Raw genomic sequence first — 24,536 nt, forward strand, 5'->3', positions numbered from 1 at the left:
AGATTATCCATTACTGGTAACCTGTGTAACAGTGGGTTATTGGCCTGATATGCAAGTCTCAAATTATTTCTCTTGATATTAATCTTCCCCGTTGGGATAGATATATGGCTTCTATAGTGACCTCAGGGAAAATTTGCTCACAATTTGTATGTGCAGACACCCAAATATTTTCATAATCTACCATGGTATGACAGATCAATCTGGACCATTTAACTGAGACTTTATTCATTTCGGGGGGGAGGGGGTTACAATGTGAAAGATAATGAGAATGTTACAAAACTAGACAATATCTTATGGGATATAGCTTGCTGCTCTTTAGGCTCACATTGCTTATCTCATCCTGGTTTCTGCCATACTTTTGTGTGGTGAGACTATCTTAACACCATTCCAGAATTCATTCCTAATCATCAGTTTTCCTTGAGATTCCAAACCAGATTCCTGACAGTACTGCTTGAGCACCTAGATCCAGCCATATCTGAAGCACAAACTTTTAAATTATGAATGCTAATTATTCCCTGCTTTGATTAAGCATGTTTATTTTCTCTCATTTATAGCTATGTTAGTTTGAGCCCATATTTCATCTTTATATCTTCTGCAGAGCCTGGCACAGACTATATTTGTTGAATGAGTGCCTCAATTATTAATCATACCACTATTTGGAAGTTAAAATACATATATTTTTCTATGACATAATTTATGGCAGAAATAAATACCCAAAACTTGTTTTTGTCTGTTGTTCATTCACTGAAATATTTTCTAAAATAAGGCCAAAAAAGTAGGATTAAATTTTTTGTCATTTATTTATTTATTAGATATAAATTCATTACAAAATTGACTTTTACATATAATTAGAAATATTTTAAATCATAAACAAATCAAAATCATTTAAAATATTAAGTGTTAAGTTATATCTTACATTTATAGAGTATCCAATGTTAAGAATCATAACCGGATATCTGGTTATGTTCATGTAACAAAAAATGTAGCTAAAAATATGACAAATATGTTAAGAAATATACCATATATTTGTAGCTTGTAAACCAAATAAAATTATTTAAAATTTAATTTTTATTATTTTGATTTATTAAAAATTTTAAAATGCATTTAATATTAACCTTATGTGAATCTTTTGGTAAACTGAAACAAATGTAAATTACATATCTTGACTTTACAGACAAGAGGTAAATTTATCAAAAAATTATCATAGGTGTATTAACTCTATACTTAGTAGGTCAGTTGTTGATTTGTCACACTTTAAAAAAATATTTCTTGAAATAGATCAAACAGAGTAATTCTTTTCATTGATTCACATAGCTTCTTTTCTTCAAAATTTTCAAAATTATAGTTTAGCATCACTGCAGTATTAAACAATCCCATTCATTAAATGTCACCTGCATAAGTAAGGTTTTCCAATTGCCCTTATTTTCCAGATGCTAGTGAGATACAAGTATGATTTATTTTCAGATGATTAGAGGACATTGGAAATGTGATCAAATTTTAAAAGCTGATACTGGATTCTAAGTTTTATGGAAGGTTAGGTAAGAGAATGCTGTATACACAAAGCACTTGACCTTTTAGGCCAGTTAACATCTGAAAGCCTCATTAATGTATCCTGGATAAAGGAAAGAACCATTGAACCCTAAATGCTGAAAATATTAGTCTGGCCACTAATAACAGGTGCACATCAAAAGATTATGGTTAAAACCTAGGAGAAGAAAATCCATTATTCGAAAATGTTATGCACAATATAAAAATATTCATTGCAATCACAAAAGTGCTATTTAATTTTTATTTCTCACTTTATATTAGTAAAATATTAACTCTGGTTTACTGGATGGGCATGGTAAAACCATAAAGTTAGAACATATACTCAGGTGAGAGAAATTTCTAATTTTTCAAACATCAGTAAAATAAGTTTCTATACATGATTCCAATGAATATCAAATGCCTATAGATATGATCGTAAGAATATGTGGTAATTTTCTCCCGCATAAGCCAGAGAGTGAGTTATCATTTACCACAAATGTGCTGTAATTTCTTTAAACTGGGCTGAGACCAAGTTTCACTTAAAAGCTATTACATTTTATGTGGCTTTGTTGTATGTACCAAATATGCTAAGCCTGGATGCTTCCTCATAGTACCTAACACATGATGAAGCACATAAAAAAATGCAAAATAATTTGTTGACTAATCAATTTTGTTTTACAGCTTGATCATTTAGACTTTCAAAATATTTATGTTGCTTTCTTGATTCCTACTATTAAAGCACAGTCAATTCTAATTCTTATATTTGTAATTAAAAAGAGAAATTTCACCATACAAGGGAACAGATATTAGAATGTAAAAGGCACTTTTTTATTTTGGTTTTTGTTTTTAGAAAATAGAATGTGTTCTATTTCTTCCCAAGTCATGAAAATAATTAATATATTTGATTCCCCTTCATGAATTATAAAGAAAACTGGGTGGTAGCAAAACTTTATAAAATAGATCATTTGTCCACATCACCAAAATAAAGCAAAAAGCAAACAACAACAAAACAAAAGACATGTCTTAGTCACAAAGAATTCCAAATAGAATACTCATGCTCTCAGGCATTGGTTGTACAGTTGACTTACTGAAGGGTGGAATAAAGAAAAATGGGAAAGACGTACAACATGGTGGGTCTTATCATCAACTGAAGTTTGGTCCCCAAAAAATCATAGGTGCACATCTTTGATACCTAACTTATTCTGGGAAGGATAGGAAGCCTGGGGAATTGGAAAGAAGGAGAACTAACATGAACATGAAGAATGCATGTTTTTTAATCTAGAAAGAGAGACCTTTGATGTCAATATTTCCATTAAATCTGTGCACCCTTATTTAGAAAATAATGTCTCTATTTTTTAGATGCATGTTCTCACACAGACTGAATTAACCCAAAAATGGGCTCATACCAGAAAAAGAATACTGTGACCAGAGCAATGATTTCTAGTGTTAACTACAAATGGCTCACATTTTTAAAAAATTGTATACAAAAAAGTTCACCCAACATATCTGCAATGCCAATCAAAAGCAGAGAACAATGCCCTGGGATGGCAGTGTTGGAGTAAAGCTGATGGGACCCAGGCTCAATTAATAGAATGTCAGTGATTATCTACTTTGACTTCTGTATTCTACAGTTGGGAAAATGGAATTTTCATACCAAGGAAGTAGCTTTCTCAAGGTCACGGCAGATGAGTGGGCCTAAGTCTCATGAAGGTGGCCACAGCATCTAACTTGTTCACATTTTGTCATCACCTCATAGCACAATGTCTGGTACACAGTTGGTGTTCTACAAATATTTTGGGTGTGTTAATGAATGAACAAATGAACACATGAATGACTGAATGGATAAGTAAGACAGTGTCAGAGCTAGGCTAGACTATACTTTCAGGAATAGAAGTGTATCAGCATCTAATTAGTTTAGGATAGTGACTTATTCTGTTACCACAAGTTCCTCAAAAATCTTGTTTGAGTGATGTTGGTTGCAGACACAATGCCAGGTGCCCATAGAAGCTGATACACCATGCAGGCATTTTGAAGTAATTTTCATTCTCTTTTAATTTATCAGTGTTGTTGCTTATCAGTAGATTTCCAGGTGTTGAAGAGATTTTATTGTCAGCTCCATCATGGGACACTCAAGTTAATGAACAGCACTATACATAACATTACTCACACCTACATTATGTTTTCAGGAATGGCAATGGGCAAAGATTCTTGTTTCTACCCCACCCCCAGTTATTTGAACACCCAATAACAGCTATGTGGAGCAATTATAATGCTCATTTCAAAGGCAGTTTTTAGAAATGAAGAGGAACAGGAGAGACATAAAAGTGGAAAGGTGAAGGCTGTGAACATTGAAACTGTCTGATGAAAGAAGAAAAGCTTTTAGACTTGGTATAATTGGAACGGCACATGTAGGTCTCAAAGGAATATTCAGGCAATTGGAAAATACCTTTTCAAGTATAGGGCCAAGGAAGGAAGTCAACAGCAGGTGTGGGTGTGTAAACAAGTCAAATTTAGGTGAAAGAAGAGCAGGCATGTTTCATTATAGATTCCTGGAAGCCATTCCCTGCAGATTTAAGTGGGTAATTGAGAGTGACATTTAAAGTGGCAGGAGACAGTCTGGGCAATAGCTTGCATTTTCCACATAGTCAGGTTCAAGTGCAAGACAGGTCTTGTAAACAGAGTTCATGGCAGTCCTTTGTGATAGAAGAGGGGATCACTAAGACTGCTTAGGGACCCAGGTAAACTTCCAGCCTCCTTCTTCATCTCGACGAACAAAGGCTTGTCCCTGGTGGAAGGAGTGAGTTTTCACATTACAGTGAGGGCTCAGGGATGTGGAAAAGGCCATCTCTGTCTTATTGGGTGACACATCAGAAGTATAGTAAGGAAGAGCTTGTAGTCCTCCTGGGGGATTTGAAAGTTGAGAAAGGAAGTGAAAATCTTCCCTGTGGCTGGCAGTGCTGTGTGAGGGGGTTGTTCTGTCACCTCCATAGTCAATTGGCAGATCTTCCCCGGAGGCCCTGGGATAATCAACTGCATCATCCAGAAACTGGGGAAATGTGCTTGTGGTCCGTCTGGGATGAGACGAGAGGGCACTGTAGTTAGCTGATGAGGTGTCATCAATGGTGTTGAGGTCTTTCAACCCCAGTGTTCGAAGAACCCAGGGATCCACAGGGGGCCCAGGTTGTTCACAGTTAGCAAATTCACTAGAGAGGTTTCTTTTGGCATTTTTATGATGGGGAATCTCAGGAGGAAAATATCTTTGCTCTTTGGGTTTCCTCTTCCCCTTTCTGAATTTTCCACATGCTTTGGAGAACCCATCTGATGACAGCAATTTCTGGGGAAGTAATATTTGAAAATACACAGTCAGATAATCAACATCATTTTCTTTATGACTGTCAAATATTTACTGGTCACCTTAATTCCTTAGGAAACTTGATTAAATTTATATTTTCACATGCAAAAGCAAAACTGATTGGATTAACTTCTGCTTTTAAATCAAAATCTATGATGACAAGTTACCACCTAGAAATTCCAATTCATATAATTTTACTAGTCATTTAAAAGTTGAAATGATGTCTTTAAAACTTCAGTTCCGCAAAGTAATGATTATTATTATTATTATGGCAATAATAGCAACCATCATGTATTGAACACTGGTTATATGCATGATCTCATTTTATGTAGATACTATTAAACCCTCGTTTAATGAGGAAACTGAGGCACAGGCACATTAGTGACTTGCTAAGGATCACGCAGCCTAGATTTAAGCCTAAGCCACCTGAATCTAGACAGAACCACTGATTACAATTCTACATAACACTCTTCCTCTAATTTTCCTAACTTTCACAGCACTCCCATGTGGTATGTATTATATTATTCTAAATCTTGCAAAATTGAGAACAGGAGAGAAAAATTGCTTAATTAATATCACTTACTAATTTAATAACTGTGCTTTTTCACAGAATGGTGGCTGGAGATAGGACCCCAGGCTAATACCTGTGAGCTGTGCTCCCTTTTTTAACAAAGCTAACTGAATTCTAAAGGAACTAAATATAGTGGTTTTTCTTCTCTGAGCTGCTATATCTAGGTAAGAGTCGTAAGAAATATGATCGATTTCGATAAATAATGTAGCTTGTCTAGAAGTAAGGTAAAGATTGATGATAAAACAATAATGGTAACAGAATGGCAGATAGGTACCAAAAAATACAAAACCCCAAAAAGGAAGAACAACTAAAAGGGACTATGGGCAAACTATCCTTGAATTATAGAAACAGTTCATTTTAAAAGGGTAAGAATGAAATGTTCATGAAAAGATAATGTAGTTGGCTATGTCTAATTGCCAGTCAAGAGATCTGGGTTCCAGCCATATTTATAACATTTTAGACATGGAAAGATTCGTAAAAGATCTTTTAGCCCATACACTTACAAAGAAGTAAATGAGGCTCCAAGTGGGAGAGTGACTGACCAAAAGTTAAACAGATAATTAAAAGAAACGCATGTCTCTCGATCTAATTCCCGCTCCAACGTCCCATCCAACTCTATCTTTTGATTAGCCTCTGTTGTCTCAGCAATCCCCTTGACTGGTTTTTGATTCTTAAGCAACTCCTTTTGTAATATATGCTAAAATCTGCAATCTAGATACTTCAGGGAAATGATACATAAACATTGTTGTGAAAGTGCTATATTTCCTTCAGAAAAAATTGCCCATCCTATTGACGCATTTCAAGGCACATTGCTTAATAACACTTCTTACACTGAATCAAGGAGTTTTACCCAAATGGTCTTCTTTCTCAAATCACCGCTCTGTCCTTATAAAGGGAGTCATCACATACCTTGGCTTTTTCCTCAAGACATTTAACTAAAGCAGAATTCAGGTATTGTCTGAGATGATTATTCTCTTCATGTAACCTAGCAAGTTCTTCTTCCTTCTGCACCAGAGTATCTTGGAGCTGCAAAAAGCAGACAATGGTGAAGGCTGCTCCACTATATTGACTTTGTAACCTTATAATAATGCCACTGATCCTTAACCTACTTAAACTTGATTATTATTCTGTTTGTTTTATGAACTCAATCTCAGGGAGCCCTCGTCCTCAAAGGCCTAAGTTCAATCTACACCCACTTACCACTTGATTTTTCAGTTTGTGCTCTGAATTTTTTATTCATTGCAAAGTGTTTGAAGAGATTATATGACTTTTAAAATTGTAACCACAAGGGGATCTGGAAGGTATGTAGGAAAATGAGCTGCGTGCAACTGTTTAAATATAGAAAACAGTGTTTAGAAAGGTTTTGCTGAACTTCTTCCTTGCATGTTAAAAAAAGAAGAAAGAAAAAAAGACGTAGGTTGGCTTCCCTCAGTCTCAGGTCAGTTTGTACGTCCACTAGATTAAATTACTCTCTCATAAATAGCAACAAACAAAATAGGGAAAATGAAGCAGTCTTTGCAGGAACTTTTACAATCATCATCCCTTGTCCAAGTGATGAGCTGTTTATGGTTTTAAAATACTATCACACTCATTCTATCATTTGATCTTTCCACCAGCCCTCTGAGGTAGGCAGCACAAATATCTGCATTTCATAGATAAGAGAAAGGAGGATTTGAGAGGTCATACAGCTAAAATGTGTAAGGTCAGGGCTTGATTGAAGGTCTTCCCAGAGGGTTTTGGTTGTTGTTGGTTTTGTTGTTATTATTTTCTGTCACAGTGATCACCTAACTTTGACTTCTCTGTGGACAAATATCCATTTTGGTTCTAAACTGAAAGTCAATGAATTGATCAAGGGAAAAGAAGCCATGTGACATTAAGGTACGATGTTGAGAATGAACTGCATGGGACATGGCCGGTCTCATGTTCTGATTATCTACACATACCTGCTTGTTTCTGTAGAGCTGAGAGGAAAGCTGAGCCTCTTCCCATGAACACGAATTAAGAACAGGGAAATTCGAGTCACTGGATGATTCTATGTGAAAACACCAAATGGGTAACTGAGAAAACACACATGCAGTTTTTGTGTAATAACTCACTGGAGGATTTCGGAAAGGTAATGGGTTCAATTACCTTTCTAAAATTAGCCATTGCCTCCACATGGGAAAATAACATTGAAAGTTTTCAGAAGGGGCAAGCATGCTATGAAAGACAAATATTTATAGACTATATGCCAAGGTAGCTGCAGAGGTGAATTTTTAGGAGTCAAGAGGTCAAGTTCCTTCCTAATATATATATTCCTGCTGGTTAAATTTATAAATACTGTCCTATCTGCCTTATTAATTCATGCAAATGTTTATTGGTCCCACCCTCAACTAGGCCTACATTGCAATTCCACTACGTTTTCCAAGTTTTTATCTTATTTTCTAAGCTGTAGTGCTTAATAATATAGTGTTTGGCTCCAGAATCAAATCCTATTTTTGATGCTACCATTTTTCCCCAGAGGAAAATCTCTGCCTATCTGCCTATCAGTTAAGCCTGAGGGAGAGTATTTATTCAGAATTCTATGGAATAGCACTTTCTACTTCAAAATAATTTGAACTTGCTTCTCTGAAGAACTCAGTGAAAATCTCAAAACTGTACCCAAATTCATGTATTTCAAATGTCATCATCTATAAAGTGTTTTATGCTTTTTCAAAGAGATTTTGTTGTTTTTTTCATATTTGACAGCAAATTATGCCTACCAATAAGAACTATGCTTGGGCATGCTAATTTGGTTTACTTTTAGTTTCTTTTCCTCATCTAGTACAGCTCTGACTCTTGCTCTCCTCTACTTCAACTAAAATATTACTGAAATATTTCTGATTAAAGTGGAATGATGGGCAAGGAGACAGGAATAAAATTTTATACACTCTTTGTTTCACATTCTTGGGCATTCTGTTTTCTCTGTTTCTTGTGGTAGAAAGCTAAAATTGAATAACTTCCTTCCTCACATATAAGTGTGTTTCAATATTTGGGGGCTTTTTGTTTGTGTCTTTTCTCAAATTCAACAAATTCCTGTGGTAGAACCAACAGTCCAGATACTGAATTCTGAAATGCCTTAGAGTTCTTCCAGAAACTTGAGTGTTAATCAGAAATTCCTTTAATAGTTATAAACACTGTTTACTAAGCCCCAGGGCAAAATTAATGTGTAATTTTCCATCAAAGTTATACTTCCCTCCAAAGCTGAAGTCTTCTTTAAGCAAAAAGGAATCATTTTCTTTCCACTTATAAGACACTATTCATAGAATTTCCTTTATGAAATAAAAGATTAAGTTAGTACTTCTCCTTGCTTCTCTCTCATACTCAGGGAAATTTTCCTGAATACCAAAAAAAAAAAAAAAAAAAAAAAAGCTCTAACTGGTATTTTAATTCCAAAAGCATCCCAATAGTTTTGTTTATATAACATTGACCCAGACCCAAACTTTCTCAGTGACTTTGAAATCTCCAAGAACTGTAAAGTATAGGGAGAAATACATATTGTCCAGTGAGCAACGGGAAGAAGCCCATTTTCACTATTTGGCAAGTACACAAAAAGCAAGTTATTAGGTTGCAAAATACAGGAGTCTTTGGGCTTCCTTAAACTTTACATATCATCCCTTCTTTTACAGAGTTCCAGCCCATAATGCCTTGCAATTATGAGTACAGGAAAAGGGCTTCAGATCTACCAGGAAAGCAGAAGAGCAGAACTTACCCTGTGCCTGTGGTGCTTGTTGGGCCTCTCTGTTGTCCAGGAGACCAGCAGCCCAGAAAGAGACCCAAGTCTCCGTGGAAACGTCAACACTAGATTCTGACGTTGTACCGGAATACGGGCAATTATAGCTCTGGCCTCCTACAAAGTACTGGTCTTGGCAAGGCAGAACGGTGTTCTGTAAAATTCAGTATGTGGGAGGTCCCAAGAGATGGGGTGATGAGAATTTGGAGGGAGAAAAGAGTGGGAGAAAGAAACAGAAAATATACGCAGTGAATAAAAAACAGTAAAGGTGTTAAATATAGATCCCAGATTGATTTTGAGTGGTCCAAATATAACTACTAAAAAGGAATCAGCTCCTTGGTTTAGCCAGTACTTTCCTTAGGTCCTCTCAGCAAAGAACAGGCTAGTATTAGATGGACCAAACTTGTAAATATCTAGGAGTAGTCTCTGTTGCCAGGTCTGAGGCATCTAACAGGCTACCCAAGATCTAAGTAAAAGGAATTCTGCTTAATGAGTGAAACACGTAAGAACTACTTGACTCTTTCTAGCAAATATCTTAATTATATTTCTAACAACCTTAAATGACAAAGAACTTAGAATGCTAAGGCTGAAATGGACAGAACACGTCACATAATCTAACCTCCTTATTTTCGTTTTTAGTTTCTGAATTATAAACTTGCTCCATTCCTCCCTTCCTCCTACCTCTCTTCCTCTGGCTTTAAATGCTACTGGATGCTACTGAAACAGGTTAGTTAGCAGAGACAGCAAGCTCTATCTAGGTCTCTCCATCACTACATCTCAATGCCTTTCCAAAGTTATCTTGCCACTACTAACTGCCTGGCATGTATTCTCTACTGTGTTCTGAGCCAGTGAACACCCTCCTGCCCCAGCTTCCTCAAACCTCAAACACACAGTCTTTCCAAATGTCCAGTTAGGGGCAGGTATGCAGACTCCCTGGGTTAATTTGTACAACAGCCCATTCCTAATTATTTGTCAATGTTTAATCAGGTAAAAGCCATTCATTTCAGCAGAGCCCAGCTTTGGACAAACTCTTTTTGACCACCACAAGTCTTTTGTTGACTTGTGAACTTTCTCAGGCATAACATAAACAGAGAGAAAACAAATAAAAAGAGGAAAAAAGAAAGTTAAGTCAATTAAGTCACACTTTGTTAACGTTCCCAATAAATTAAGTTTTGAAAAAGTCCAGTCTTGAAGCAAGTCCAGCATGGGCAGTGCAGACCAAAGAAATTCTGCCAAAAGTTTATCAAGTGCTATTTTCTTTTAATCTAAAAGCATGTTTGTAGGCTCTTTCCCTGAGGTGATAATTGGAATCAAAGCTGAGCTACTATGCAATTGACATCTGAGAAGAAAACAAACCCCAAACACCCCTAGCTTCAAGTTCAAGTGTTTGCAAATATGTGCATAATCTAGAGAAAGAGGTGGAATGAAAAGTGAGTACAGGTGTAAAGGGAAAGTTGGGAGAAAGTACAGAGAGTAGAAATAACAGAGAGGACGAAAGGATGAGAGAGAGACAGAGAGAAAGCCAGGAGGAGACGGGGAGAAGAAAAGAGAGATGAAGCAGGAAGGAAGACCTGTTTAAATTGGCAGGTAGCAGAGAAATTTTGTTTCCAAGGTGGAAGAAATTCTAAAGGCAAAGCTTACTAAACCTCAGAGACCCCCGGTTTCGCCAGCGGACTAGCTAACGCCGGCTCCTCACTTACCATCTTGCCCTGGAAGAAGGCGCTGCAGAAACTGAGCCCACTTTTAATTTTTCGGGAAAGCCGGTGGGAGCTTTAAATGGGACTGAGGGGAGGAGCTAGGAGAGGCGAGTTCTAATCTAAGGGAGCTCCGGGTGGCGCCCGGGGCTCCCGGCAAGCGCCGCCCTCTGATTTGGTGCGAGGCTTACAAGCTGGTGACGTGGGTCAGGAGACATCTGGCCAAAGCCAAAGTCACTGCTACTATCGGCGACCGCCTCCCTAGACCTGGGACCAGCGGGCCGAGGTCCCGGGCAGGCCCACGGCGCTCCGCCTCCGGGTGCGCAGCGCGGCTTCAAAACCGCGCCGGTGCCGCCTCGCCGCGCGTCCCCCGGGCCCCGGCGTCAGGACCCGCCGTGACCGCGCCGCCCTGACGGGTAGGGCGATCCCGGCTCCTGCCCGCGCGAGGCACGCAGCTGCCGGGCAGGGCGGGGCGCACAGGTTGGCCCGGGAGCCAGGGCGTAGGGTCAGGAAAAACCCAAACCAGCATCTCGGGGGTCAGAGCGGCTCTTGGGGAACCCTTCCAACCCTAAGGTTAATACTGCTCATGGGTATTCTCTGGCCACTTGATAAATAGCTTGCTGTATGACGTTGCCAATTGATTGGCATTTTCCTTCTATATAATGTCTCATTTTCCCCAGCTTCTGAAGTGGGTGTGAAGTGTGGAGGCGATCTATATCCGCTCTACAATGTAAGCTTCAGGAGAATAGCGGTTTTTGTCCCTTTTGTTCACTGCTGTCTCCAAAGTGCCCGGAACAATTTCTAACATGTAATGGGTGCTCAATGAAGAATGAATGAAGCAACAAATGTAGGAATCTCAAGTGTCTGTCTCTGTGCTGGTCTTTTCTTCACAACTACTATTATATAGAATGAATTAATATAATTAAGAAAATTTAGTGTGTTAATACTTCTCAAAGTGTTTTATTTCTGCCATTTTTCCTCTTGCATTTTATTCTCACCATTCCTATGATGTTATATCCAGAGTAGAAAAACGAGTAATATCATCCTTAAAATTATTCATCTACCACTAACAGCCACCTCTTATTTCATCTGCAATAATCCAGGAGGCTGGTACTTTTACTGTCTCTGTTTCAAAAGATAGTGAATGAAGCACCGAAGTTAAATTTGACCAGTGTTCACACAATTAGGAAGTGGCAGACTGGGAATCTGAACCTCTGGCTCCAGCACCTATGCTAACTACCATAATTATAGTTTCTGACTCTCTTTTTTTTTTTTTTTTTGCGGTACGCGGGCCTCTCACTGTTGTGGCCTCTCCCGTTGCGGAGCACAGGCTCCGGACGCGCAGGCCCAGCGGCCATGGCTCACGGGCCTAGTCGCTCCGCGGCATGTGGGATCTTCCCCGACCGGGGCACGAACCCGTGTCCCCTGCATCTACAGGCGGACTCTCAACCACTGCGCCACCAGGGAAGCCCTCTGACTCTCTTTGACGTCTTTCCACTTCACATTATATTTATGTAATGGGCATTTTCATGGATTGAACTGTGTTTCCCCCAATTTTATATACGTTGAATCTCTAACCCTCAACGTGACTGTATTTGAAGATAGGGCCTCTAAAGAGATCATGAAGTTTAGGAGGTCATAAGGGTGGTGCTCTAAGCTAATAAAACGAGTGTCCTTACAAGAAGAGGAAGAGGCACCAAGGATGGCATGCACAGAGAAATGGCCATGTGAGGACACAGAGAGAAGGCAGCCATCTACAAGTCAAGGAGAGAGGTCCCAGGAGAAATCAATAACCCTGCTGACACCCTGACCTTGGACTTCCAGCCTTTAGAATTGTGAGAAAATAAATTTCTGTGGTTTAAGCCATCCAGTCTGTGGTTCTTGTTATGGAAGCCCTAGCAAACTAATACAGACAAAGTGAAGGAATTGAGAAAAGTTCTGATTCTGGTCTGCATAGTCCTTTCTCTAAACCGGTTTCAACCTTTATTCATTCGGCCTTGTATTTACCATCCATAGCATTTAGCAGTGACTAACATATAGCAGATGCTCATTAAGCTTTGTGTCCAAAATTAAGAAAGAGATGGAAGAGGAAGAGGAGGAAGGTGCCAGACTCAGTAGAGTCCTTTTATCCTGTTCTAATACTGCTTATTCACACATTTTTAAGTGACTAGTACCAGATTTGAAGATCACTCCCTGGAAGTGATTGCCTGAGTCACTCAACAGGACTCATTTCATTCAGTGACGTGAAAGAGTGGTCCCTTCTCTGCTCTCGCTGCACAAAGGGCAAAGATGCCCTGGCAACAGTTCAAAACTGATTTAGGTGGTAAGAATCAATGATCTTGTTCAGGGCAAAGAAAATCCTAATTAGTTTTGCAATGAGCACCTGGGGCAAGAAAAAGGAGGAGGGAGGTTGTTTTGTTTTTGGAAACTGTCATAACTGAGACATGTAAGCCTTTGGGAGATACAATTTCTTGACTCCAAAAATGACACAAAACAGGCAATTGAGCAAGCATGGTATGACATAAAGGGCATAGGCTTTAGATCCAAATATAACTGGGTTCAAATTCCTGCTCTACCCTCTGAGACTAAGTCACCTGAGGCTATATTATGGTCTCCAAATCCTCAGTTAGCTCCTCTGGTAAATTAAGAAAGAAGTACCTACTTGAGAGGTTTGTTAAAAAACTGACCACTAATGCTTGAACATTCTTAATTCACTGCCTAAATCATGAATAGTAGCTATTATTACTGTTAGGTGTAGAAGACTCTTTCTTTGAACATATATGCTGCAGTGCCTTGCCTATTAAAAATAACTAAAAATACAAACTACATTTGTAAAATTCCAGGGGTTTTTTTTGAGGGGTAGAAATATTTTTTAAAACTTTTTGATGAATTTTCAGCACATAAATATTTCATAAATCATAAACTACTTTAGCTTAGTAAGACTGGAAGTGTATATGGTGGCAGAGAATCTTTAAACAGTAAAGAGCTATTGACAATTTAACATAAATCAGAAGATAAAGCTTTCCTGCAATCATAAACTAATGGAAAAATTTTCTAAATTCTTAAGGTGTGATTTAAGCTCATATTTTTATTTAAGGTCCACTGCTTAGGTATAAGCCTTATGGCTTATTTGATGATTATTTTTTGAAAAATGAATCAATTAAGCAATAATGTGAATTCCTTTGGCCATTTTTTATTCATAAGTATCAAAGAAGAAGGTGCACCTTCCTTAGTGATTGCAATCCATGTAGATGTTTTTTCTTCTATGAAAAATAAGATCGGTTTAAAACTGCTTTTTTGTATTGTGGCTGAAGGGATGGTGTTTAAAGGAAGGTGGCTAATAACAGCCCTATTGTTGAATCAGGGCACTGCCTCCTGCCAGGCCAAAGATATAACAAAATAGGAGGTAATTTGACCTGCACACAAACCAAGTCTGCAGACAGAAAATGGGAGAGTGTGATCAGAGGTGGGCCAAGGAGATAAATAGATTGGCATATGGAATGTTCTTTTATTTCGCCCCTGGAGGACACTTGATTTGATTACCTCATTAGTGCATTCAGTAGTATATATAATAAAAGAACAATTAAGAAATTCTCTTTACAAACATAACCTTTCCCTATAACTTCTACAGCTAAGTCTCCAGAGAATAAAAAGATACTAGGCCTGCTTTCACATATAGGTAAAGAAAAGTGAAACCTTAGAGAAAATTCAATTCAGTAAATGATTTACAGTGGGAGATTTAACATTTGCATGTTTTATTTCAGCATATCTGGAGAACCATGACGTGTTTAGTTTTAGTTTTGAATATCACTCCTCCAGAGTGACGTGCAGAAATCAATCGTGCTGGTATGGACAGAGTCTTGCCTACTCTTCACCACCTACCCATAGCTTCTAATAACCATCACATATGCAATAACTCATGCCCTAGTAAAAACTATTTCTACATGAACAAAACGTATACAAAACAAAGTCAACTGTTAATATCAGGTTATTATCCAGAGAAGACAAGAGCCAGGGACAAATTATAGAGTGAAATGTTCGATTCAGGCCTGACTCAGATAAGTGCTATGGAGAATGAGGGGGCAGGGGGTGGAGATTTATGATACTATTTTATTGGATGTTTTAACCAGAATTTATTTCAATAGCTCTATAACCAACTTTAGACCTTTACTTATTGACTCATTGAGTGATTGCTTAATTTTTCATTTGTATTGGATTGTATTATATTAAGAACCATCATATACTATAATGATATTCACAAATCTTTCAAATATCAGCTGTGTACTTCATATTGAAGGATACCTAGCAAGTGGATGCAAATCTATATTCATTGTGTAAAGTGCAGGAAACCCCTTTTGTACTCTGTGAAATTGCTTTTTCTGGCTTTTCTCATAATATGGCACTTAAGAAAATTATATTTGTGGGCAAATATCCCATTTCTCCCAGGCCCTATCACGCCACCATGAGGACAGGAGACAACACTATCTCCCAGAGCTTTAACTCATTGCACTTTGGTGCACTGGTTGGGAAGCCCTGCTCTCCTCTCTGGCCAAATTGGAATAAAATAATCTCAATAGCACTGTAAATACATAAGCAGTGAAAGTTATTTGAATTAACAGAAAGATTAGAGATGTGGAATCCCAAACAACATAAAACAAACACAACTCTACTCCTCATTACTTTAACCACATTAGAAAATAATGGAAATCGTGAGTTATTATGATTACTATACATCAGAGTTATGCTAGTCCAACTCTAATTTGAAATAAAATGAATTTCTGCTTCAGGAGCAGTAATACTTTCATAAACTAGGTTTCAGTACCTTCATTGCTCCTGAAATCTCTCTTAAGGATTTTTGATCTCGGAGTTAGTAGATGGATTGCTGACTAGGCACTAAAGATCTAAAAGGTGCATTGGCACAGACCATGACATCTAATTTTATTCTGAAGATAATACAGATAGGTACATCACTGACTGGTTGATCCAAAAAGTTCATGGTGTTAGCAAAACAGGACCACCAGGACCTCATTCGTTCTAACCCTGGAATTAGAGAATCTGAAACAATGTGACATCTTTCATTAAAAGAAGACAGGGCTTCCCTGGTGGCGCAGTGGTTGAGAGTCCGCCTGCCGATGCAGGGGACATGGGTTCGTGCCCCGGTCCGAGAAGATCCCACATGCCGCGGAGCGGCTCGGCCCGTGAGCCATGGCCGCTGAGCCTGCGCGTCCAGAACCTGTGCTCCGCAACGGGAGAGACCACAACAGTGAGACGCCCGCGTAACGAAAAAAATAATAAATAAATAAAGTAAAATAAAAGAAGACAAAAGAAATATATTTAGATACAAAATGTTAAAGTGAAGTTATAATTCCATATCTTTGTAATCCATATGTTAGCGGCATTCTTATTGATCCAATAATTTGTGGCAAATCACCTTATTTACAATCAAATCAAAGAAACTTACTTGAATTTTGTAATAATCAAATTTGGGTGTCTCTAGCCAAACTGTTTTCCACATTTTTTTTTACAAAATGAAAGCATAATAAAAATCTCTAGCTAAGGGAAGCATTTATACATTCAAAAACAATCTGAGAAAAATACAGAGAATTATAATTGCTATGAAATTAATAATGCTAAATAACACTTGAATGAATGACCAGAAGCATTAGACTATGAATAAGATACCATGCCAGCAATAAAGTAAAACTCCAAATCCTCTGTTAATGTATAAAAAGAGAGTCAGGATGAATACAGTGCAAATAATCTGTTTTTGCTTCATCCAACCAGAAGCTTTCCTGCTGCCTGCCACCTCTGGAACAGTAGTATTAGCCCTGCATGACCAAATCATAGCCAATAATTTTAAACACAGTAAATTTCCATGGCTTCATTTATAGGTGAGAAGGCACCAAAAGACAAGCAAACAAATTGACTAAGCTCTTTAAAAAATGGTTTATTGTCCCAGAACACAACTGGTAAGAACACAAGTTGCATATTGAAGACCTTTAATCTTTTAAAAAATTATTAACAATTATTCTTTGTGCATTCTTTAGTATCTATTTAGATGTGTATAAATGTATGTGTTTATATATTTGCTTATATACATATGCATGTATCTGGAGGAATCAATGAGCCCATTGTCTTGAAATACTTACAGAGTGAAGAGAAAAGGGGTTGGGAAACAAAGACTTATTCTTCACTCCTCACTTTTTTATAAAGGGGCAACTCTTCCCATGAGAAAGGATTAATTTGATTGGTGAGATTGAAAGAAGGAAAGGAAATGAGTTACCCACATTCATGTCAACATCTACATGACACAAACTATTTCTGCTTCCCCTGAGGAAATGAAGTAGGGAAAGCTCTGTCCCAATTGGAATTGTGTGTGGCTAGCCAGTGTCACCTGTGATAGGGCAAGTAAATCGATATTATTTAGAAATACTATTAGGAAGCCTATTAAAACTACAAATATAAATCATGTTTGATAATCAAGCCTATTTTTTCAACTGATAAAGGTAACTTTTATATCCATGTACCTGCCTTTTATGTCTATTGCTGGTTTCTTAGCTCAGGAGAGAAAGAAAAAAGTGTTATTGCTATACACACACGGACACACAAATTGTAGGCTTTGTAATAAAACGTAAGTAATCAGAAGAAAAAATTATATGAAATCAACCACATGTGAATATATTTCAAGAACTTTAAAATATCCATATCCTTTAAGGGAGCAAGCACAAAATAATCAATTTATGAAAATAATAAATTTGAACAAAAATGATGTACAACTTTGATTATCATATCAGTATAACAAATATTTGTAAAAACTTTCTAATGTCCAATAAGAGACTCTTTCAACAAATGGCAGTATGTTCATAGCATAGACTGTGTATTCATAGAAAATGTTTTTGTAAAAGAGTTAAAGACACTGACAAACAGCATTATGTTAACTACATTAAGATACATACAAGTATATTCATACAACTGAAAAAAATAAGGGAAAAATCATTAGTGATAGATCTTTGTGGAATAACATCATATTTAAAATTAAAGCAACTTGAACTGTAGTGATAGATAATGTCTATGTGTATATTGATTAAAATAAGTATTCCACATGTTTCTACTTTTATGCAAATTTGCAGTATGAAGGGTGAAGTGGGGGCAGAAAAATATTTTATTTGTTTTCTCTTCACAACCTTGAAACTGTTTTAAAAATTGTACAAATCTACAGAGAAGAGAAAAATACTTTACCACAAAATAGCCACTTTATTTAATTACTGCATTGCTCCAAAATGCCAAAAATTACAAAGACTTAGTGAGGCTTTGATACTAAGATAAAAATATCACAAAATACAAAAAGGTTAGGGTCTTTTTAAAATATATCGAAGAAGAAAATAAAATAAATTATTATAATCTTTAAATTAAAACAAAGTATTGAAGAAATTAAATAGAACTAGTGTCAATAGGTAGAATTAAGTCGTCAGATTTCAGCTTAAAAAGAAGATATTCTAACACTCAGTACTATATAAAGATAGAACTTGATACTCTGAGTAGTGAGCTCTTGGTCACTAGAAAAATTCACAAAAAGGCCAGATAACCAGTAATCTCAGATGTTTTACATTTTATTCATACACGGGTAATACCAAGAAAATATGCTCCTTAAAATTATTTCCATTAATGAGAACTTACAATTCAACAGGATTTTGAGATTAGAAGTCTGTCTTTGTAATTAATTTCCATGCATATCTTTAAAGGGACTGAGAACTCCTTGCCCTTTCTTATATGGGAATAGAGATTTAGTGTTCTGCTGTGATTTAGTAGAACTTCCATAGAGACCAAGGGTTTTTGGAAGATGGGAAGAGGCAGCTGTGGGTGAAAATGTTGGTCGTAGGGAAGGATCACTGCTAATCCCCATTCCTTTAGCATCTTTTCCTTCAATCTCAGGATCACTAGGTCCTGAGAACTAGTCATAATAAATAGAAGGAGCACATTAAGTGAGAGGACATATTGAGTCCATCCCAGGTCTTAAGGGCTTACGTTTTAGGGAAAAATGAGAATTTGGAGTGCGGGACCTTCATGGGTCAGGTTACACTAAGTCAGAACTTATCAGGGTTCAAGGGAAAATGAAAGATTACCAGGTTGAGCTTTCCTCCCACATTGATGCTTTGATTATGCCTGTGGGAAATTCAGATTGTGAGACACTAGGGTGTCCAGAAAATTGAAAAGTACACAAAGTAGATGACATCTTGCATAAGTTGTAAAATTTAATAAATAAATAAAAAGACTATAAGGAGAAAATGGGCCAAAAATGTGGGCAATCAGAAGAGAAGGATACTGTGAAAACCGGCTTACTGAATCCTGTGCTTTCTTGAGGCTAAAAAAACCACAAGTTAAATAAGTATTTTACTTTTTGCTCTTTGTGAAACAAATGTTGACCTTGCGTCTTTTGCTCTCCTTTATGTAGTCATTTTGCTGCAGACATCAGGTTTTACTATTCATTTTGCATTGGAAATGTGATTATATCCTAGCCGAAAATGTATATATGGAAGAGACAAAGTCTTACATATTTTATGACCCTCAAGAATGACTTATTCTACATATAGTCAGAGGCTAAAACAGAAACAAGGTAGAACTTAACAGGGACACAGATCTACGTTCGATAGTTGAAGATATTTTTTAACAGAGTTGTCAAAAAGGAAATAATTTTCTTTTTTCTTTAAGCAGTAGTAGGTTCTTCATTCCTGGAGGTATTCCATCAAAGACCAGAACTCAGAGAGTTTATTTAGTTAATGCAAACAGGCACTCATTCAAAAAGTAAGTGAGCTCCTCTTCCATTTTATACTGTATTATATATGTAATGGGGATAAATCATGAACAAAACAGACATAGTCTCTACCTTAATGATGTTTCTACTCTAGGAGGGAAATATTGTCCACATATTTACCTAAATTGAAACTGTGATAAATGCAATAAAAGATTAATTATAGGGTGTAGGAGTGTTGAACCTGTTTTCCTAACGCATTTACCAGGAGGAAGAAAGCTGGTAGTAGACTGAGGCGTCAAGGTTTATTTTCCTGTGGAAATGACATTTTAGTAAAGACTCAAAGGAAGAGTAGGAGTTGAACAGGTAGAGGAGAGGGAAATATACAACAAGGAAGGTAAAAAGCACATGCAAAGCCCCTGAGACGCATATTCAGAAACAAAGTGTTGAGTAAGGGGTGGGAGAGGTAGATGAGACAAAGCTTGATGCAGGCATCAAACTCTATCCTAAAAGCAGTGGGAAGTTATTGAAGGGTTTTAACTATATGAGTCAACTGACGTTTGTTTCCAAAGAACCAATTACTGGATAAAATAATGGTTTTCCAAATTCAAGATTCTGCAAAATGGATGCAGTTCATCCTACCAGTTACACCTTGGGCAAGTCAGTCCCCTATACCCTTGGGCAGAACTAGCTTTCATTTAAAAACAAACCCAGGGCTTCCCTGGTGGCGCAGTGGTTGCGCGTCCGCCTGCCGATGCAGGGGAACCGGGTTCGCGCCCCGGTATGGGAGGATCCCACGTGCCGCGGAGCGGCTGGGCCCGTGAGCCATGGCCGCTGAGCCTGCGCGTCCGGAGCCTGTGCTCCGCAACGGGAGAGGCCACAACAGAGGAAGGCCCGCATGCCACAAAAAAAAAAAATAAATAAATAAAAATAAAATAAAAACAAACCCAAAATATCCTTTTTCATTGATCTTGTGTTATGCCTAAGGCTTTAAATCTGTGTATTCATAATATTTAGAATAGAAAGAGGCTTTAGACATCATCCCATCTAATCTTTCATCTCTGGAGACACATCCATGAGGTTTCTGGAGTTGCCCAAGACCACCTGTTGTTAAGTGCAAAGCTAGAACAAGAAACTGAATCTCCAAATTTCCATCCAATCTTGTTATTAATCAATTTTTTTTTATTAATGATTAGGGATTATAATAATTCTGTAATGTTTATTAGGCAGTCACATTTTAAGTTTGAGGTCTTAGGCTATTGTGATTTTATTTTACAGCTTAGAACTGTTAAAAAGTTATTCTAGTGGCCTTCTTTGGGTATTCTAAATATTGTGAGAAAAACTTATATAATACCTTGAAATTAAATTACAGTAGTTATATTAGCCATATCATGCCACCTGTTTAAGCATCTTTATTCAGTCTAATATATTTGTAACATAAAAAGCTACCATATTCTTAACAGTAATCTGGACTCCAGCTGAAACTTTCTACACATAAATGCATATTTTTTCAAGATATACTCTCTCATCAACTTTCAAAGGTGCAATATAGGATTATGAATTATAGTCACCGTGCTATACATTACATCCCCATGATTTATTTGTTTTATAACTGGAAGTTTGTATCTTTTGAGTACCTTCACCCATTTTGCCCACCTCGTCACCCTCCACCTCTGGCAACTACCAATCTCTTCTCTGTATTTATTGGTTTGGTTTTGTTTGTTTGTTTGTTTTTAGATTCCACAGTGAGATCATACAGTATTTGACTTTCTTTGTCTGACATTTCATTTAGTATAATGCCCTCAAGTTCCATCCACATTGTCGCAAATAGCAAGATTTCCTTCTTTTTTTTAATGGCTGAATAATATCCCATTACATACATATATGTACATAAACTTACCTACAGGGGGAAGAACACACGTACTATTTCAAAGGTTTATTTTCCTATCGGATAAAGATGCTCCTCAACTTACAGTGGTGTTACATCCTGATAAACCCAACCTAGGTTGAAAATATTAAGTTGAAAATGCATTTAATACACCTAACCTACCAAACATCATAGCTTAGCCTAGCCTACCTTAAATGGGCTTAGCACACTTACATTAGCCTACAGTTAGGCAAAGTCATCTAACGCAAAGCCTAGTTTATAATAAAGTATTAAATATCTCAATTAATTTATTGAATACTGTATTTAAAGTAAAAAAAACAAAATGGTTGCATGGGTACAGAATGGTTGTTTATACTTGCGTTTACCCTCACTGTTCCTGCCCAACATCACAAGAGAGTATTGTACCATCTATTGCTAACCTGGGAAAAGACTGAAATTCAAAATTCGAAGTATGGTTTCCACTAGTTAATATGACTTTTGCACTATTGTAAGGGAATCGAACCATTGTACGCTGGGGACTGTCTGTATGGAGTAACTGTGAGGTTTGTCATGTCGATGAAATTGTCGTATTTAATTAAATATTGTATCATTTTCTCATGTTTCCCCAGCAGTCCCCTGACCAAAGCTGTTCTTTATGTCAAAATAAACATGAACATTGAGAATTTGGTCCAGGTTTCCCTCTTTCCTTTGGCTGTGTAAGTGTAGAGCCTATAGGAAGGTAAAGGTTTTTATGGCACTAATTTTTACCCTCACTCTGGTCTTGGTTGATGTCCTTGCATTTACTTAACTTCTTCTGTCTCTCCTATTTTTTCTATGCCAACTTCATGTATTTTTTTCTCTTCCTTTAAGGAGCTTAAGTGTTTTCTGGAAAGAGGTGGAGAATAGTTAATAATAAAGAACATACACAAATAAATAAGGAAACTCTAAACTTAACAACAGAAAAAAATGTGGAATGGACATTATTCACAGAAGAAAACAGCAAATGGTTACCAAAGTGTAAAATAGTTAACCTTACCAGGAATGCTAAAATGTCCACACACACTTAGATAATTTTATAGAAGTAATTTTTAAAATGTGTATCTTTCATTGTTGCTGTGTGGCAAATTATATCTTTCAAAAATGGACAGAGTAGTTTTTCCCTTCCTATATGTGCCTTTAGAACCTTGCCACTCCTGTCAAGAGGTGGGGTCTGGAGTCTATTTTGCTTCCTCTTGAAACTACAGGGGACGTCGTGACTGCCTCAACCAAATTAACGTCACAAGATGATATGGGTTCTCTCTCTCTCTCTCTCTCTCTCTCTCTCTCTCTCTCTCTCTCTCTCTCCTTGGAAACTAACCACACTGTTGTGAGAAAGGCGGGACCACACGGAGAGGGTCCATGAGATCCACGTTCCTGTTGACAGTTTCCACGTTCCTGTTGACAGTTTCAGGTCTCAACCTACAGTCAGTAGCAAAACCAAATCATGTAAGCGAGAGAGCCTTCATGTGATTTCAGCCTGGCCTTCTAGCCAGACACTGGGTAGAGCACAAACGAGCTATTCTCACTCAGCTCTTCCTGACCCAAATTGCAGATCCATGAACCAAATAAATATTATCATTTCTTTAAGCCAGGATTTCTCGGCTTTGCCCTACTGATATGTTGGACGGGACAGTTCTTTGCCTTGGAGAGCTGTCCTGTGCATCAAAAGGATGCTTAACAATATCCCTGGCCTCCTGCCAGTAGCAATCCCTTCTCAAGTCATGACAATCAAAAAATGTCCCTTGGGAGGCAAAATCACTCCCAGTTGAGAATCACTGCTTTAAGCCACTAAGTTTTGGGATTGTTATGCAGCCATAGTGATCACTTGTCTCTCCCTGTCCTGGACATTGACCTCCACCAACATCTCCCACTTAGGTAATTTATCCATGCCTATGTAACTAAATGTACATAAACATCTATAGATAGTACATGCACACATACCACATAGGGCTATTTTTAACATTATTTTACATTTTAACATAATTTTACAAAAGAATGGAAAGATATATAGATTTGTCTATATGATATTTCTTTTCTCATTCAGTGATATCTTGTAGAAGCTAAGTAAACTGGAACAATTTTAACAGATTTATTGGCTATAAAATAATACATTGGATATATATAATATTACATAATATATTCAATAATTTCTCTTAATGAAAATTTAGATTATTTTCATATTTTTTGTTTCTATAAACATTACATAGTTAACTTTTTCCACGCATATATCTTGATGTAGTGGCAATTTATTTCTTAGAGGTAGATTTCCAGGAGAGTATTTGTTGAGTCAAAGGTCTTATAATTTTAATAGATGCTGCTAGATGCTTCTTTTTTTTTTTTAACATCTTTATTGGAGTATAATTGCTTTACAATGGTGTGTTAGTTTCTGCTTTACAACAAAGTGAATCAGTTATACATATACATATGTTCCCATATCTCTTCCCTCTTGCTAGACGCTTAATTGGCTGCAATACTTCACATTTCAACGATCAGCATACAACTACTTCTATTAGTTGAGAATATTTTATGTCCCTCATAAGATTATATATATACATATATATATTTCATATATAATTTCATATATACTTCAAATATATATATATTATATAGGTCTTACTCTACTCTGTTAATTTCAAGTATTTTCAGTTGTGTGTGTGTGCTATTATCAATGAGGTTTTCTTTTCTCTCTTTCCATTTCTATACGCTTCAGAGCTAAAGAGAAAACTATTTCTTTACATATATCTTATACCCAGACTCCTTACAAAGTCTCACTATAATTTTAGAACCTCCTGGGTTGGATACAATCATATCAACAACAGAAAGAAATGAAACTCTTTCTTTTCCAATATCAATACTAATTTTTTTCCTTACCTTTTTGCTTTTTTTACACATCCAGCCAACACTGAAAACTAATGACAAAAGCAGGCCTCCTCTGGCCTTAAATAAAATTACTTTAAAGCTTTGCTGTTTATAACAATATATTGTT

General features: G+C 37.0%; 1 protein-coding gene across 1 annotated transcript; it reads right to left on the bottom strand.

Annotated features, from left to right (window-relative positions):
* Positions 1–4,243: 4,243 nt before the first annotated feature.
* Positions 4,244–11,424, bottom strand: GMNC (geminin coiled-coil domain containing). Its single transcript, XM_007119345.2, has 5 exons — positions 11,248–11,424; positions 9,181–9,355; positions 7,394–7,482; positions 6,360–6,476; positions 4,244–4,861 (listed from the first exon to the last, which is right to left on the bottom strand). The coding sequence occupies exons 1-5, from the start codon at positions 11,422–11,424 to the stop codon at positions 4,244–4,246; spliced, it is 1,176 nt and encodes a 391-aa protein (XP_007119407.2).
* Positions 11,425–24,536: the final 13,112 nt, after the last annotated feature.

This window comes from Physeter macrocephalus, chromosome 1 (assembly GCF_002837175.3).
Source record: "Physeter macrocephalus isolate SW-GA chromosome 1, ASM283717v5, whole genome shotgun sequence".
In the NCBI taxonomy this organism is placed as follows: Eukaryota; Metazoa; Chordata; class Mammalia; order Artiodactyla; family Physeteridae; genus Physeter; species Physeter macrocephalus.

What these genes read in the sequence shown, in the direction of transcription:
- GMNC (XM_007119345.2), bottom strand. Translation starts at nt 11,424, where the DNA reads ATGCTGGTTTGGGTTTTTCCTGACCCTACGCCCTGGCTCCCGGGCCAA. An exon ending in ACAAGCACCACAGGCACAGG is followed by an intron (nt 7,483 to 9,180) that starts GTAAGTTCTGCT and finishes GTTTTCACATAG; the next exon opens with AATCATCCAGTGACTCGAAT. An exon ending in AGCTCTACAGAAACAAGCAG is followed by an intron (nt 6,477 to 7,393) that starts GTATGTGTAGAT and finishes TGCTTTTTGCAG; the next exon opens with CTCCAAGATACTCTGGTGCA.